General features: G+C 41.1%; 1 protein-coding gene across 3 annotated transcripts; it reads right to left on the bottom strand.

The window, feature by feature from the left end:
* Positions 1 to 7,062: 7,062 nt before the first annotated feature.
* LOC124147271 (carboxymethylenebutenolidase-like) lies at positions 7,063 to 15,161 on the bottom strand. 3 transcript variants are annotated; one of them, XM_046517953.2, is made up of 2 exons: positions 15,051 to 15,161; positions 7,063 to 8,145 (listed from the first exon to the last, which is right to left on the bottom strand). In XM_046517953.2, the coding sequence occupies exons 1-2, from the start codon at positions 15,108 to 15,110 to the stop codon at positions 7,438 to 7,440; spliced, it is 768 nt and encodes a 255-aa protein (XP_046373909.1). In that variant the 5' UTR covers positions 15,111 to 15,161; the 3' UTR covers positions 7,063 to 7,437. The 3 variants fall into 3 exon arrangements, with proteins under 3 accessions (XP_046373909.1, XP_046373900.1, XP_046373917.1); XM_046517944.2 differs by lacking the exon at positions 15,051 to 15,161 and adding an exon at positions 11,662 to 11,816; XM_046517961.2 differs by lacking the exon at positions 15,051 to 15,161 and adding an exon at positions 9,633 to 9,755.
* Positions 15,162 to 15,488: the final 327 nt, after the last annotated feature.

Here is a 15,488-nt window from a genome sequence, read left to right as displayed (position 1 = left end):
TTGCCTTGACTGTTGTTGAAAAGAAAATTGAATACCTGACGAAACACTTGATACACTACTATCAATACATAATTTGTACAACACAATCCCATAGGTCAAAAGTAAGGAAAAACGTTATTCCTTATCTACGGGGCATTTGTCACTACACTTACCAGCTACATCTTTATCTTCAAAGGCTCGGGACAATTTGTCAAAAATGAAAGCAAATCCCATTTACTGAGAAAATATTATGTAAAATGGTCGTCTACCTCAAAGACAACTGTGAGGTAGGGTTGGGTGAAATGGGGTTTAACGTTGCGTCCAAGATTATTGCACACGCGCATCTGTGTGTGTGGCTGCTTGTACTAGTCCGGACTGATGCCGATTTATAGTGCTAGCTCACTGAGATACCATGCCGCAGTTGAACATGAATACCCCACTCAGACACAGTATACTGACTCCGAGCCGACCAGTCCTTGTTTTAGCCCCTTAATGCCGTGCGCCAGACAGGGTAACAACAAGTACCATCTTTTAACGTCTTTTGGTGTGACGCGACCGGGGGTGGAACCCCGGACTCTCCGCTCCCTTTGCAGACGCTCTACCACGAGACCATGGAGGCGGTCATAGACAATTGTGACCATTGCGGACAGGACAGTTAGGCAAAAAATAGGCATAGATATTCAAAGTGACAGAACACTGTTCACAAGTCTGTATGACAAGAGGATCACCATTCACGAAACATTCTAGACATCAACATCTTATTTATAAAGACGACATGTTTCATTCGGTTATCTCTCATTTGCTAGACAGCCAGTTGTTAGACAGTGGAGTAGAAGGTTAATCAGGGCAATACCCACAGCTATAATGGAACACGGCTATTATCGAGAAGACAGACCTGCACCCACTGCAGGTGCGTCGTTAAGACCTGCACTGGCAGATGTACCACAAGCATACTGTGGACCAAAACTTAGTGGTAATTATTAATATGATGGTTGTTAAATATTGATATGAGAAGAACACTTATTTAATATTATTAATCTGTACATTTTGTAGTGCTATGGATGATATTAACATTGTTTAATGAGATGAGATGTGTGTGTGTGTGTGTGTGTGTGTGTGTGTGTGTGTGTGTGTGTGTGTGTGTGTGTGTGTGTGTGTTTGAGAGATGGAGAGGGGGGGAGTTGGGTTTGACACCGCTTTTATCAGTATTCCAGTTATATCACGGCGTGTCAGCTTAATGTGGGAGGAAAGCCCAAAATGCAGGTCTCAGTCATTCAAAGACCCAACCTTCACTTTATGTCGAGCAAGATTTAAGACCAATCTTCACTTTATGTCGAGCAAGATTAAAGACCAACCTTCACTTTATGTCAAGCAAGATTAAAGACCAACCTTCACTTTATGTCAAGCAAGATTAAAGACCAACCTTCACTTTATGTCAAGCAAGATTAAAGACCAACCTTCACTTTATGTCGAGCAAGATTAAAGACCAACCTTCACTTTATGTCGAGCAAGATTAAAGACCAACCTTCACTTTATGTCAAGCAAGATTAAAGACCAACCTTCACTTTATGTCGAGCAAGATTAAATCAACCTTCACTTTATGTCGAGCAAGATTAAAGACCAACCTTCACTTTATGTCGAACAAGATTAAAGACCAACCTTCACTTTATGTCGAGCAAGATTAAAGACCAACCTTCACTTTATGTCAAGCAAGATTAAAGACCAACCTTCACTTTAGGTCGAGCAAGATTAAAGACCAAACTTCACTTTATGTTAAGCAAGATTGCGGCGGCTCCAGCCTTTGGTTTATACATTTGGGGTACAATCGAGCCTCCAATACAATCACAGTCTCAGCAAAGCTTTCAAAACGTTTTTTATCGTAGACATATGGAAGACAAATTTGACGCATATATCAGTGTCAAAAATGATGTCCGATGCAATCCCCTATTTTGACTTATGCCAAATGTTCCCGTATTTTTTTCAACTGAACAGTTGACTTGTTTTTGCGTGTGTTTGTGACGGGTGCCACCGGTGGGGCTGTATGTGCTATTCTTTTCGCGAAGACCTGGTATCATCACTATTTGGTTGTTATTCATAAGAACACGTTCATGCTTATTACTTATTATTATGAAAAGGGTATTTTTGCTTTAATTGACTATAGTTACTCTCTCGTCTTCGACATTGCTAAGGAGCCAGAATGCAGCAACTAGGGTAGCCATGCGCACTTGACATGTTTTACCAGTTTTAACAACCCTACACTGATTATGAGAGACCAAAAAATTCAACTCAATAATAATTCCTGGTTGCAATAAAGAGTCTCACCACTGTGGATCAATGCCGCTAAGTACTGGAACAACAAATGATGACTGGGCTGACTGACAGCATCAACTGAAGCCCCTGGCAAATCTTCCTCTGTAAATAAACATCACGAGTATAATGCTTAAATAAATAATATCCACAGTTGTTTGTTCTGTGCATGCTACAGAGACCTTCATGGATCAGTTACCATTAATATATAGGTACATTGAACGTTTGTAGTAGAAGCATTAGTAATGATAGAAGTCCGTTCTGTGGCAGTAGTACTGGTAGTAGTAGCAGCAGTAGTAGTAGTAGTAGTAGTGGTAGTGGTAGTAGTTGTTGTCTTCATTGTGGATGGAGTGGATGACAGGAGTAGCAATCCCCGTGACCCAAATCAGATATGATGAGTGGAGTACAAGAGATATGACAGATATGATGTGTAGAGTACAAGAGATAGGACAGATATGATGTGTGGAGTACAAGAGATAGGACAAATATGATGTGTGGTGTACAAGAGATATGACAGATATGATGTGTAGAGTACAAGAGATAGAACAGATATGATGTATGGAATACAAGAAGTAGGACAGATATGATGTGTGGTGTACAAGAGGTAGGGCAGATATGATGTGTGGAGTACAAGAGATAGGACAAATATGATGTGTGGTGTACAAGAGATAGGACAGATATGATGTATGGAATACAAGAGATGTGACAGATATGGTGTGTGGAGTACAAGAGATAGGACAAATATGATGTGTGGAATACAAGAGATAGGACAGATATGATGTGTAGAATACAAGAGGTATGACAGATATGGTGTGTGGAGTACAAGAGATAGGACAGATATGTTGCGTGGAATACAAGAGATATGACAGATACGGTGTGTGGAATACAAGAGGTATGACAGATATGATGTGTTGAGTACAAGAGGTAGGACAGACATGATGTGTGGAGTACAAGAGATATGACAAATATGATGTGTGGAGTACAAGAGGTATGACGGATATGATGTGTGGAATACAAGAGATAGGACAGATATGGTGTGTCGAGTACAAGAGATATGACAGATATGATGTATGGAATACAAGAGGTATGACAGATATGGTGTGTGGAGTACAAGAGATAGGACAGATATGATGTGTGGAATACAAGAGATATGACAGATATGGTGTGTGGAGTACAAGAGATAGGACAGATATAATGCGTGGAATACAAGAGATATGACAAATATGATGTGTCGAGTACAAGAGGTAGGACAGATATGATGTATGGAATACAAGAGGTATGACAGATATGATGTGTGGAGTACAAGAGATATGACAGATATGATGTGTGGAGTACAAGAGATATGACAAATATGATGTGTGGAGTACAAGAGGTAGGACAGATATAATGCGTGGAATACAAGAGATATGACAAATATGATGTGTGGAGTACAAGAGGTAGGACAGACATGATGTGTGGAGTACAAGAGATAGGACAGATATAATGCGTGGAATACAAGAGATATGACAGATATGGTGTGTGGAGTACAAGAGATAGGACAAATATGGTGTGTGGAATACAAGAGATAGGACAGATATGGTGTGTGGAGTACAAGAGATAGGACAGATATAATGCGTGGAATACAAGAGATATGACAGATATGGTGTGTGGAGTACAAGAGGTATGATGTGTGGTGTACAAGAGATATGACAAATATGATGTGTGGAGTACAAGAGGTAGGACAGCTATGATGTGTGGTGTACAAGAGATATGACAAATATGATGTGTGGAGTACAAGAGGTAGGACAGATATGATCTGTGGTGTACAAGAGATATGACAAATATGATGTGTGGAGTACAAGAGCTAGGGCAGATATGATGTGTGGAGTACAAGAGATATGACAAATATGATGTGTGGAGTACAAGAGGTATGACGGATATGATATGTGGAATACAAGAAATATGACAGATATGGTGTGTGGAGTACAAGAGATAGGACAGATATGATGTAAGGAATACAAGAGGTAGGGCAGATATGATGTGTAGAGTACAAGAGATATGACAGATATGGTGTGTGGAGTACAAGAAATATGACAGATATGATGTGTGGAATACAAGAGGTATGACAGATATGATGTGTGGAATACAAGAGATATGACAGATATGGTGTGTGGAGTACAAGAGATAGGACAGATATGATGCGTGGAATACAAGAGATATGACAGATATGGTGTGTGGAATACAAGAGGTAGGACAGATATGATGTGTGGAGTACAAGAGATAGGACAGATATGATGCGTGGAATACAAGAGGTATGACAGATATGATGTGTGGAATACAAGCGATAGGACAGATATGGTGTGTGGAGTACAAGAAATATGACAGATATGGTGTGTGAATACATGAGATATGGCAATATTATTATCCGTTGATTACAAAACACGTAGAAATATCCTTCAACACAAAGCTCGAAATTTGAAATATTATAACAATATAATTGGATACATTTTTCTCTGCACTCTCAGTATGAAAAGGGCATGTTAACAGTAAATGAACATGTAGGAGTAGTTTTGTTCGCTGTGACTGATTGTTAGTTTTGTCAGTAAGTGGTACACATTGAAAACACATCTTCTTAACTTACATATATCTCTATATGTTTCTATGGTTTGCGTTTCTTTTGGCGGCGGGCATATATACTACTCTAAACATGTTAAGAACCATCCGATTCTAATATGAAATAATCTGGTAGTCCTTAACTTCTTTTCAGTAGTATAAACAACATTAAAGTATACATGAGCGATTGAATAAATCCACATTTGACCCAGTTACATTATAGAAGCTGAAATGAGCGGCTACTAAATACCCTTGGTATGTTTCAGTAGGACGACTATGACGGTGTATGAGAGGACTGCGGCTAATGAGAACAAGACACGACCACCAACACTTGTAGGGAATAATATTGTGTTGAATATGTAAATAGTTTGCATTAACTTAAGGTTCAATTAACCATGCTCATTCTACGAAGATTTCAACGAGCGTAATACGATTCTAGCTTAAAAATTGTTTGATCAAGTTTACACCATTTTAGGGCCAAGTAAAGTTTTCAAAAAGTGTTATGTTAGACATGTCGAGGACATTTCAAAATTTACGCATCAGTGACATAAATGATGTCCGATGCAATTCCCAATTTTGACTTGTACTATATGTTCCCGACTTTTTCACATGTGTTTGTCATCGTTGCCAACAGTGGCTTACCTTGACACGAAGATCTGGTATAATGTTTGATAGTGATTCATAAACACATGCTGATGATACAGTCGGAATCGTACAATGGACTCTGCTTTTAAAAGAGATTTATTGTGGCTGTGAATTGGGTTTTGTCGAGAACCTTTGTTGTCAGTGGTAGTATATTCGATAGATCAATCGTTGTTTATTCAACATGCACGGGGGCGGTCGGGTAGCCTGGTGGTTAAAGCGTTCGCTCGTCACGCCGAAGACCCGGGTTCGATTCCCGACATGGGTACAATGTGTGAAGCCCATTTCTGGTGTCCCCCGCCGTGATATTGCTGGAATATTGCTAAAAGCGGCGTAAAACCATACTCACTCACTCACTCACTCAACATGCACGTTGAATGGTCCCCAGCATTGTATACCCTAGTCCTCGCTGATACATGGTTGTGATAGACTATCTTACAGTAGAAGAAGACTATTCCTTACCAGGTGAAATTGTAGATACTATTGGGCTCTCTTCAGACGAGTTGTGGATTCTGCTGTTGAGTGACAAATGTGCTAGGGGCATACAGCAGAACAACATAAACATCTGCGACGGTCATCAGTGTACGCCTTTGTGTGAAGCGCACATACAATCGTTCGAGTATGCCCGCAGTATGTTGGTGTATACATTCGCATACGATACAATCATATAATTTATAGTATTAAAAAGAACAGTGTCCGCTAAAGAACATGTTATGTCTAACAATTTCGCAATATTTTTACTCGGTTCTTAGAAATCACCAAGATAGAGTTAAGATTTATAATTTTAAGTATATAGTGAACATTTTAAAGTGCACTTTTCTGTGTAGGTAGTCGGTTTTATAGTACTTTTACAGTACCCCACCTCGCAACGGTTGGAGACGAAATGGGGTCAGGAATTCAACTATCCTGGCGGTCGGGGCATGACGTAGATGAACGATCCATGACACAGGATACAGAAAAGAACTCCGTCAATGGGCGCGAATAAGTTATATACTCGTATATCATATTAGTAGCTCATTACGTGCGTGCCTGCAAGCGATGTGTATTTTGGTATTAGAACGCATACAATCTAAATGCGGCAGCATTGGATAGGAGCGGGATGGATGGGTTTTGAGAGAGTGCGTGAGTGAGTGAGTGAGTGAGTGAGTGAGCGAATGGGTGGATGGTAGGATCGGTGAGTGAGTGGATACCATGATGTTGTTACACATCATATCACTGTGTCTGAGTCCTATGGTGTTGTTATATATCATATCAATGTGTCTGAATCCTATGGTGTTGTTACACATCATATCAATGTGTCTGAATCCCATGCTGTTGGTATACATCATATCAATGTGTCTGAATCCAATGGTGTTGTTATACATCATATCAAACCCCTCAAGTTGTGTCGCCATGGTCCCACAATGATGCCTGGCTTCTTCAGGTTCATCCCTTCACCCAAAACGAGATAGTCGAAACTTAACCGATAGGCGAGGGACAGTTCCGATTGTCTATCCCCGACTGCAGACAGTAGTCTTGAAATGAAACAAGAAGGTCAACATCTGAGTATATCGAGTGTAGTTTTATTGCCACCTGTACACATACAGAAGCCATAGAAGCCGCAAATATTCAGAATCAAAGTCATAATACAACAACAACGGAAAATTTATAAACTGCCAACAACATTGTGATGACATTTCTTTCATCCTAAATCTGATTCACCGAGTATACACGTACGTGTTATTTATCAACCAATAAATATGTGTATGTGTCATAACACTCAAGATGAAATGCCATTGAAGGAAGTGGGAGATATGCTGATTTAAGCCCTGGTTGAACATGACCATGTGACGCCACAGCGGAGTCAATCATAACCCATACAAGAGATTCTAGTCCCAGAATCAGCGTCGATTACCACAGACAGCTGTTTCATTGAGTCTAGCTCAACTGCTTCCTGAAAAATTCGTACATTCTTCTAAGGGATGTGCTGCATGCCTCCTCGTTGAAGTTCGGGCCTGTTTTGTTGGTGAAGGCGTGACCGGCATCGTAGCTGTAGAATTCATACGGCACCTTGCCCTCATCCAGCTTCTTCTTGAGCTTCTCCTGGGATTCCGGACAAGAGAATCCGGCAACTGCATCATTAGCACCGAAATGGCATTGGAGAGGTTTGGTGATTTTGGAAGGCTCGCACAAGCCGTCTCCACAGATGCCGTAGAATGGAGCTGCCGCCGTGACCTCGGGGATCAGACCTGCAGATGCCATGCTGAGAGCTCCTCCCATACAGAATCCAGTCACCCCAACTTTGGCGCAGCCATTAGACAGCAGGTACTTGGCGCACGCTTTGATGTCTGCAATAGCGCCGGGCCAGTCCAAGTCGCCCATGAGGTGGTTTGCTTCTTCGTTGTCGGTCGCCAACTTGCCTCGGTAAAGATCGGGAACGATCGTGGAGAAGCCACCGTCTTTGGATATCTCGGCAGCCTCGTCTTGGATCTGTTGGTTCAACCCCCACCATTCCTGCAGAACAACGATGCCCATCTTGGACTGGCTGTTCTTGCAGAACACGGCGGGCAGGGCTTCTTTCCCCTCTATTGTGATTTTGACATTCTCGGGACGGACGGCTGGAGCTGCCATTGTCTTTGACCCTTTCTGAAACAGCAACAGATAACTACAGCATTCAAATCTCTATAACTCACACACATCTTGACCGACTCGTTGGGATTCAAGGGAAGAATAGGCACCCATGCAGTATAACCTATGTTTGTCGTAGGAGTCGACGTATGAGGACCGGCAGAGACCATATAATATATGGTCTCTGGGACCGGGTAGTCAGGATCGGGTAGTTGAATCGCGTTGTCTTTTTTGTTTGTTTGTTGTTTAACGCTGCACTCGGCAATATTCCAGCTATATGATGTCGGTCTGTAAATAATCGAGTCTGGAACATACAATCCAGTGATTAATAATAGTCTGTTCACAACTGAACCGACTTGAGCTCAGAGGTTGAGAAAGTCATATTCAGGCCAAAAGGCTGCGCGTCACATGCGAGTAGTCAAGACGAGACCGCATTATGTTAGACTGGCGAACGCACCACCAACTCGCCTGACCTACCCATCAACAATTATATAAGTTACACGAGGAGACGACATGTTCGTGTCACCGGTTGTTCTATTTTCTATTGACTTACACGTATCGGAGAGTCAGCGGACTTCAGTATGAACGTCAAAGTTATTTGTTCAAATCTTTTTGTCTTACACTGGTATACATAAACAATTCTATGGGTGTAGGTTGAAAGATAAGTCTCGCTCTAATGTTTGTTTGTTTGTTTGTTGTTTAACACCGCACTAAGCAATATTTCAGCTATATGACGCCGGTCTGTAAATAATCGAGTCTGGACCAGATAATCCAGTGATTGATGTCATGAGCATCGATCCCCGCAATTGGGATACGATGACATGCACCAACCAAGTCAGCGAGCATGACCATCCGATCCCGTTAGTCGCCTTATACGACAACGTAACCAAAATGTGACCAGTCTTGAATACTTGGGTCTTTTAAAAAACAAACATATGCAGCTTCCAATAAGGTGTAACACTACCGAGGTATCAGATACAGTTTGAGATAGTGTGTATATAAAAAAGAATGCAATGATATTTCAGTCAAACAACACTTAATTCCACAACAACGTTCAGTCTGCATCAATGACACTATACGTTTCAGGGTAAGATCTTGAAGATCAGTAAGAAAGAAAACATTATATATAAATTTGTCTATTTAATTAACATGTTTATCCTATAAAATCAAATGTTCTCTGGCTGCGCCACTCATGCAAATATCAATTTTGTCACGTCAAGATAAGATAAATATCCAGTATTCATAATATATTACAAGGCTGAAATATATACCACTTATAAATATAGCCAATGATGAATTAAGCCAAGCATCAACCTCAACGTGTACTTACTATACTACTGCCTAAGTTCATGGACCACTCTACTGATTCCTTTACATTTGCTTAATAGCAGAAGAATATCCCCCACCGTAAATATGTTTAACAAGGCAGCAATGTATTTAAAAAAATAGATTACATCATATAGGCATACACAACAGTACGTGCTAATGTATTGTATGATACCTACCTTGCAAGAATTAAGATTTCCCATACAAATCTCTAAGGTATATGACTTGTTCCTTAAGACACAGGCGTCTATAAACTAAACCTAATTATTTTCCAAGAACGCGACTAATCGAGACCACGTGACTGGAAGGCCTCGCTTCAGCGACGTTCAAATACCACGTGACTGTAGTGAACATGACGGCATGCGCTGGTCAACTCATTAACAGCACGTTCAAACCCCGGCCATTTTGCTTCTCGCACGATCAAAGTGCCGGTATTTCCTCCTCGTCGTGGAAGTATTTACCTTGATGTATTCGTCGCTTCCTTCTGTGTAGTTCCTGCGGGCGGATTATCAGTTTACAGGTACGAAGAGACACGCTTATGACGACAAAGACATGGGCGATGAATTCCTCGCATTCTGACGTTTGTGGTTTCACCTGACTCATGCTGAAGGCTTAAGTTTCACTATGAAAGTACACAGAGCAATGTCTGGGGGCACTCATCACGGCCTCCGCATGACAAAGCTGAAATAACTTATGCCGACGATATGCTGAAATCTTACTCCGACATCTTAGTTGACACCTATATTTCACCTGTCATGGCGGCGAGGTGGTCACTGTTAAACGCGTTTGTAGCAAAATAGTGTAGCAAAACTTTGAATTCTCTCTCATCTTGACATGTATCGATAATTTGGTTTTTGATACGTTTTCCTGTTTGTCTTCGACTTTGACGATGTCATTTCATCATATTTAATCGTTTTATGTATTTTCTACCTTGTCAGATTGAGAGACAGCTAGTTTTGTTTAACGCCGATTTCAATAGTATTGCGTAATGGGGAGGTGCATAGTGAAGACAGTGACCGACCTGAGATCCAAATTCAGGCTTTTCTTGGACTCGAACCCAAGACCAAAGGATCCTTGAACGACTAAGGGACGCAACTCTGAACAGCGAATTGCAGCGCCTTCAGCTAGGCATATGTGTGAGAGTGTGGAGTTGAACCAATGAAGTTTTGAAGTCACATGACATCGTTACATGATGTCGTTGTCCTATTTCATTATCAAATCAATTTATTTGATATTTACTTATTCTGCGGTTAGAGATCAGTGCTTGGTCATAATGCTACACGTGCAACATATCGAATCCTACAACATAAAAAACAGTTATTTTAAGTATTCTTTTTACCCTATGTTCCTGGCGATTTTCACCCCCTCAATACTTCAGGTGTATCACCTGGATCATCATGATCCTATTCCCCAAAATGAAATTAATGGTATGGCTGTAGCACTTTTCAACACTAAGCTAGATTATGGAATATACAAATGCATGAGCGCGAAGTTCTCTCATTGGAACATAGGTTTCACATAATCTGTTTAATACACCGACCACAAGACGACGTGATCAGCACTATGTCCGCGGAATATCTGCATTTAATTTCATCAACATCAATCTAGATTATATAATAGTCTACTCAGCTGAAATCCTTATAAAATCAGCATTCGAAATGTATACAATGCACAATTGTCTAGACTATCTGTTAGTCTGTAGCTTCATCGTTACATATCTGTGATCAATGAGTAGCTACTAAGATCTATTCTGCTTCTGGTGCTTTGTATCACATTTATACTTAGGATTAAACATAGATTGATAATTATTAACGTGACATTAATTTATAACTTTGAAACTAGGGTACGGGTCACCGGTACAGAGCCTCACACACTCGAACATCTAGGTCGTGAGAGGCCGTGTCACAAATTTGTACACCGTGTGCCGGAACACGAGGCTAAGAAACTTTGAAGTAAAGTGACCATAAAAGGTACAATGTATAAATCTGCAAGTCTTGGCAACGCCGTCTTACGGCACCCGAAGAATGCGGGTCAAATTGAAATATTGCCTCGCGTCATCAGATCATATGATCTGTAGAAAGAACAGTCATTAATGTCTACGAATATATCTGGCGAATATATCTGATATAACAGTATTTATGTTTAAAAATTATCTTCACACATGTGTCAGCCAGTAAGAGCATCAAGCTATCAATATGTTTTGCTTACCTTGAAATATGAACAGGTAGATCTAGAGAACACGCTACTACGAATAGTACAATTGTGGCTGTTCCGTTCACCCCCTGCGTTATATAGTCCCGGGAGCATTCATTGATTGGATAAAAATATCGCTGCAAGCAGGAAGTTGTATTTCTAGGAAATCTTCAACTCCAAATAACACACGTATAAGTCATAGTAGTACTTATTGATGTGAGACCTCCCACGGGCCGACAGACACCGGTAGTTAAGTTATGTGGAATACAAACGTGACATGGCGGTATGAGTGCTTACAGTTACCGGATATACTCTTTACTTTAATGATATATTATTTATTGTTTGACAAGAAACACATTTGTAAGATGTGCATTTTTTAAGAATGAAATCAGAAGATGTAGATCTTTGTGTGATCTTTGAGTGGATTGTTGGTTGTATTTTTTTACATATAAAACATTTACAAAGCTTCGCACTTATTGACAGTTCACTATTAATTAGATAACGTCTTTGTGAAATTACATATTGGACTTCAATGATAAGCACACAACTGTATACCTTCGTTTTATCGAAGCGTAGTCTGAATATATCTGTACCATCGCCATCTCCACCCCCACCACCACCACCCGACCCCCCACCCCCACCCACCCCAACAAATATTGAAGTTAAATGTTCACATTTTACATGTCACACCTCCAGTGAAGGTAAACGTTATACATTTAGACATCCCTTAACGACATACCATGACACATGTGAATGCAATCTACACATGATCTGATCTACCTGTTGAAACACAGTAGAGATTCGTTGCTATTAATCGTCAGTGATGTATGGACACGTCTAGACCCAGGACGTCTCGCAGTGTACCTACACCCAGCTGCCAGGTCTGAGAGGCACACAGCCTATCTTCTCGCACTTTCATGCGCTGGTTGTCAGGTTCAGACTCGATATTACGTAACATGACCTGGAATATCACAGGCTATATTCCGCCCCTCGCTCGGTGCGGCGTAAATCAGCATTCACTCTCTTGCTGGGCTAGGGGAAGTTATATATTGTTTAATCTTGAAGTTGGGTGGTCAAAAGTCCCACAATTAGATTAATTAGCTGTGCACCGATTATGATCATCGGTCAACTAACACCACAGTCGTGGTAGACGTCAACGTTTTTGCTATGCCCAAATTCAAGATCGGTCTAGACTATTCAGTTAGAGACACACTTCCCCCTCTCCATTACGTGGTACATTTAATTATTCAAGCCTTTCCCCTTTCGTTGCGTCAGTTTTTCATTAACAACATCCCCCCCCCCCCCCCCCCCCCTTAATCTCACCCAACTATCCCTATAATAAATTACCACAACAAGCACTGATTAACATGTATGCATGACGTGAATTAAACTGGTGACACAAAAATTAAACTAGTGAAGAGCATTGAACGAGGACATAGTAGTTTTTTAACGCCCTGATCAAACTTAATTGAACTGCCAAATTGTCTAAACACCTCCACCCCAAGCCCACCCCACCCCACCCCCCTTTACGCTACAATTCCCGTGCACACAGAATGAACAATACCCAGACATTGACAGTCATGACTGTCTGAGGAGGATCCGCCTTTGCCCAGCGAGACAATGACATCGGGGACTACCACATAGAAGCTGATGTCACTATCTGTTACTAGATTTCTACACTGTAAAACGTCTTTTGAAATGTGTTGTAGTCTTGCCGAAACTGCCTCATGATCAGTACCCCACGCCATACTTAGCCCTGGAGACCCTTGAAGATCCGGGGTAGAATAGGTCTTCAGCAACACATCCTTGCCGTAAACGGTGACTAGACTTGTCGTGAAAGGTGACTATGCTTGTCGTAAAAGGTAACTATGCTTGTCGTAAAAGGCGACTAACGGGATCGGGTGGTCAGGCTCGCTGACTTGGTTGATGCTTGTCATCGATCCCAATTGCGTGGATCTATGCTCGTGATATTAATCACTGGATTGTCTGGTCCAGACTCGATTATTTACAGACCGCCGTCATATAGCTGGAATATTGCTGAGTACGGCGTAGAACAACAAACCAACCAAACCAACCAACTTAGCCCTGGATGTCAGTGACACGAACCGTGATCTTTTACTGAATAGTATATAATATACTAGTGTACACCAGTTTCGCAGGACAAAGTGCGCACCCCTACTTTCTATGAACAGAATAAATAAGGGCCCTATGTACCATGGCGAGTTTCATGTGCTCTATGAAACATACGAGGGGCGTTCAATAAGTTTTGCAACTTCAATATAAGACCAAGTCGCAGAATAACTTTTGCACTTTTATTTTTCAATATAATCTCCATTCGCCTCAGTACACTTATTCCATTTGTCCTTCAAGCTTTTAATACCACTTTTATAGAAATACACAGATTGGCCCTCTAACCACGCCTCTGTGGCAGCCTTTATGTCCTCGTCATCCTGGAAGCGTCTTCCACGTAGGACAGATTTCATTTGCCGGAACTGGAAATAGTCACTGGGGGCTAAGTCTGGGTTCGAACAGTGAAATCACCCACCCTACAGCCCAGACTACATGGTGATGGTCTGTCAATAATCGAGTCTAGACCTGACAACCTAGTGAGTGACATCATGAGCATCGGTCGACGCCATTGAGGTGTGATGACATATCATCAAGTAAGTCACAAAACCTGATCACCTGATCCGTTTACGACAAGCATAGATTGTTGGGGACCTATATCCATTATCGGAATCTCTACGGGTGCCTTCAGTTTAAAACAATAATATGAGAAGGGAGTTTAGTTGTTGAAAGAACAGTGTAGAAAAATGTTTACTTAAAAAACCCACACACATAAAAATCATGACTTAAATCATAAGTTTGTATTCCTGAAGTTCACGTGTACTATCCAGGTAATATTATATTTTGTTATGATATATACCGTGGGCTATGTACCCTGTAGAGCCCTAAATATCTGTCCCGTAATTTGCCCAGATAGTATTATTCATCCACTTTTTACAAAAGAAAGAATACCCACATGCATCTAAAAGTGTCTATGTAACCTTATGTAAGCTAAAAGTACTGTCCGAATATGTGACGCGCGTTAAGTGTTCGCGGTCTAGGTTTTGCAGTCTCAAGAGCGCTGATAATAAATCCTATCAAGAAGCATGTTTCACGGGTGTCGTTAAAACATGCGCGGGCTTGCCACTAATGTCCGTTATTAATGAGAAACCTATTAGATTCTCAAAGTAGGTCGAGCTATGAATGCAATCAGTCTTACTGGTTCTGACAATATACTGTGCAAGGGCATATCCAGCATGTTTAAAAGGGAGGGTCCAAAATATCAAATCCTCCCCTATCAATTTCAAAAAGGGGGAATCCGGATTGACAGCAAAAGCTTCGTGGACAACACTCGTTACCTTGACTGGCCTGGCAAGGTGACCCAACACTGTTGTTATCCGACAGCGGAACATTCTCATGCGCTGATAATATCTACCCCTGTTCACATGCACAAGCGCGGGCAGGCTGACCTCAACTGGGTGTTTCGGCGAGCCTACCGTTCATAGAAGCATGAATCAGATTGGAGTGTAGGTCCATGTATGTAATCTAGGTCGGGTCTGACTCCATTGAACCAATACTGATTCGTAACAATCGCACGCACGCACGCACGCACATATACACCTGCGCTTACATATAATTACAATGACAATTGGTGTTCACACAGAAAAATAGCATTGAGCTAACGATGATATCGATGATGATCTTGCGTGTAAAATATGTGAATCTTGTGATATACGCAAACATCTGAATCACTTATAAATGTCCTTGATTCTGATATTGCGGTATTGTTTTTGTTT

Source organism: Haliotis rufescens, unplaced genomic scaffold (assembly GCF_023055435.1).
Source record: "Haliotis rufescens isolate VD_foot unplaced genomic scaffold, xgHalRufe1.0.p SCAF_1, whole genome shotgun sequence".
Lineage (NCBI taxonomy): Eukaryota > Metazoa > Mollusca > Gastropoda > Lepetellida > Haliotidae > Haliotis > Haliotis rufescens.
Note: the sequence above shows the minus strand (reverse complement) of the source record. Positions and strands in the feature narration are given on the sequence as shown.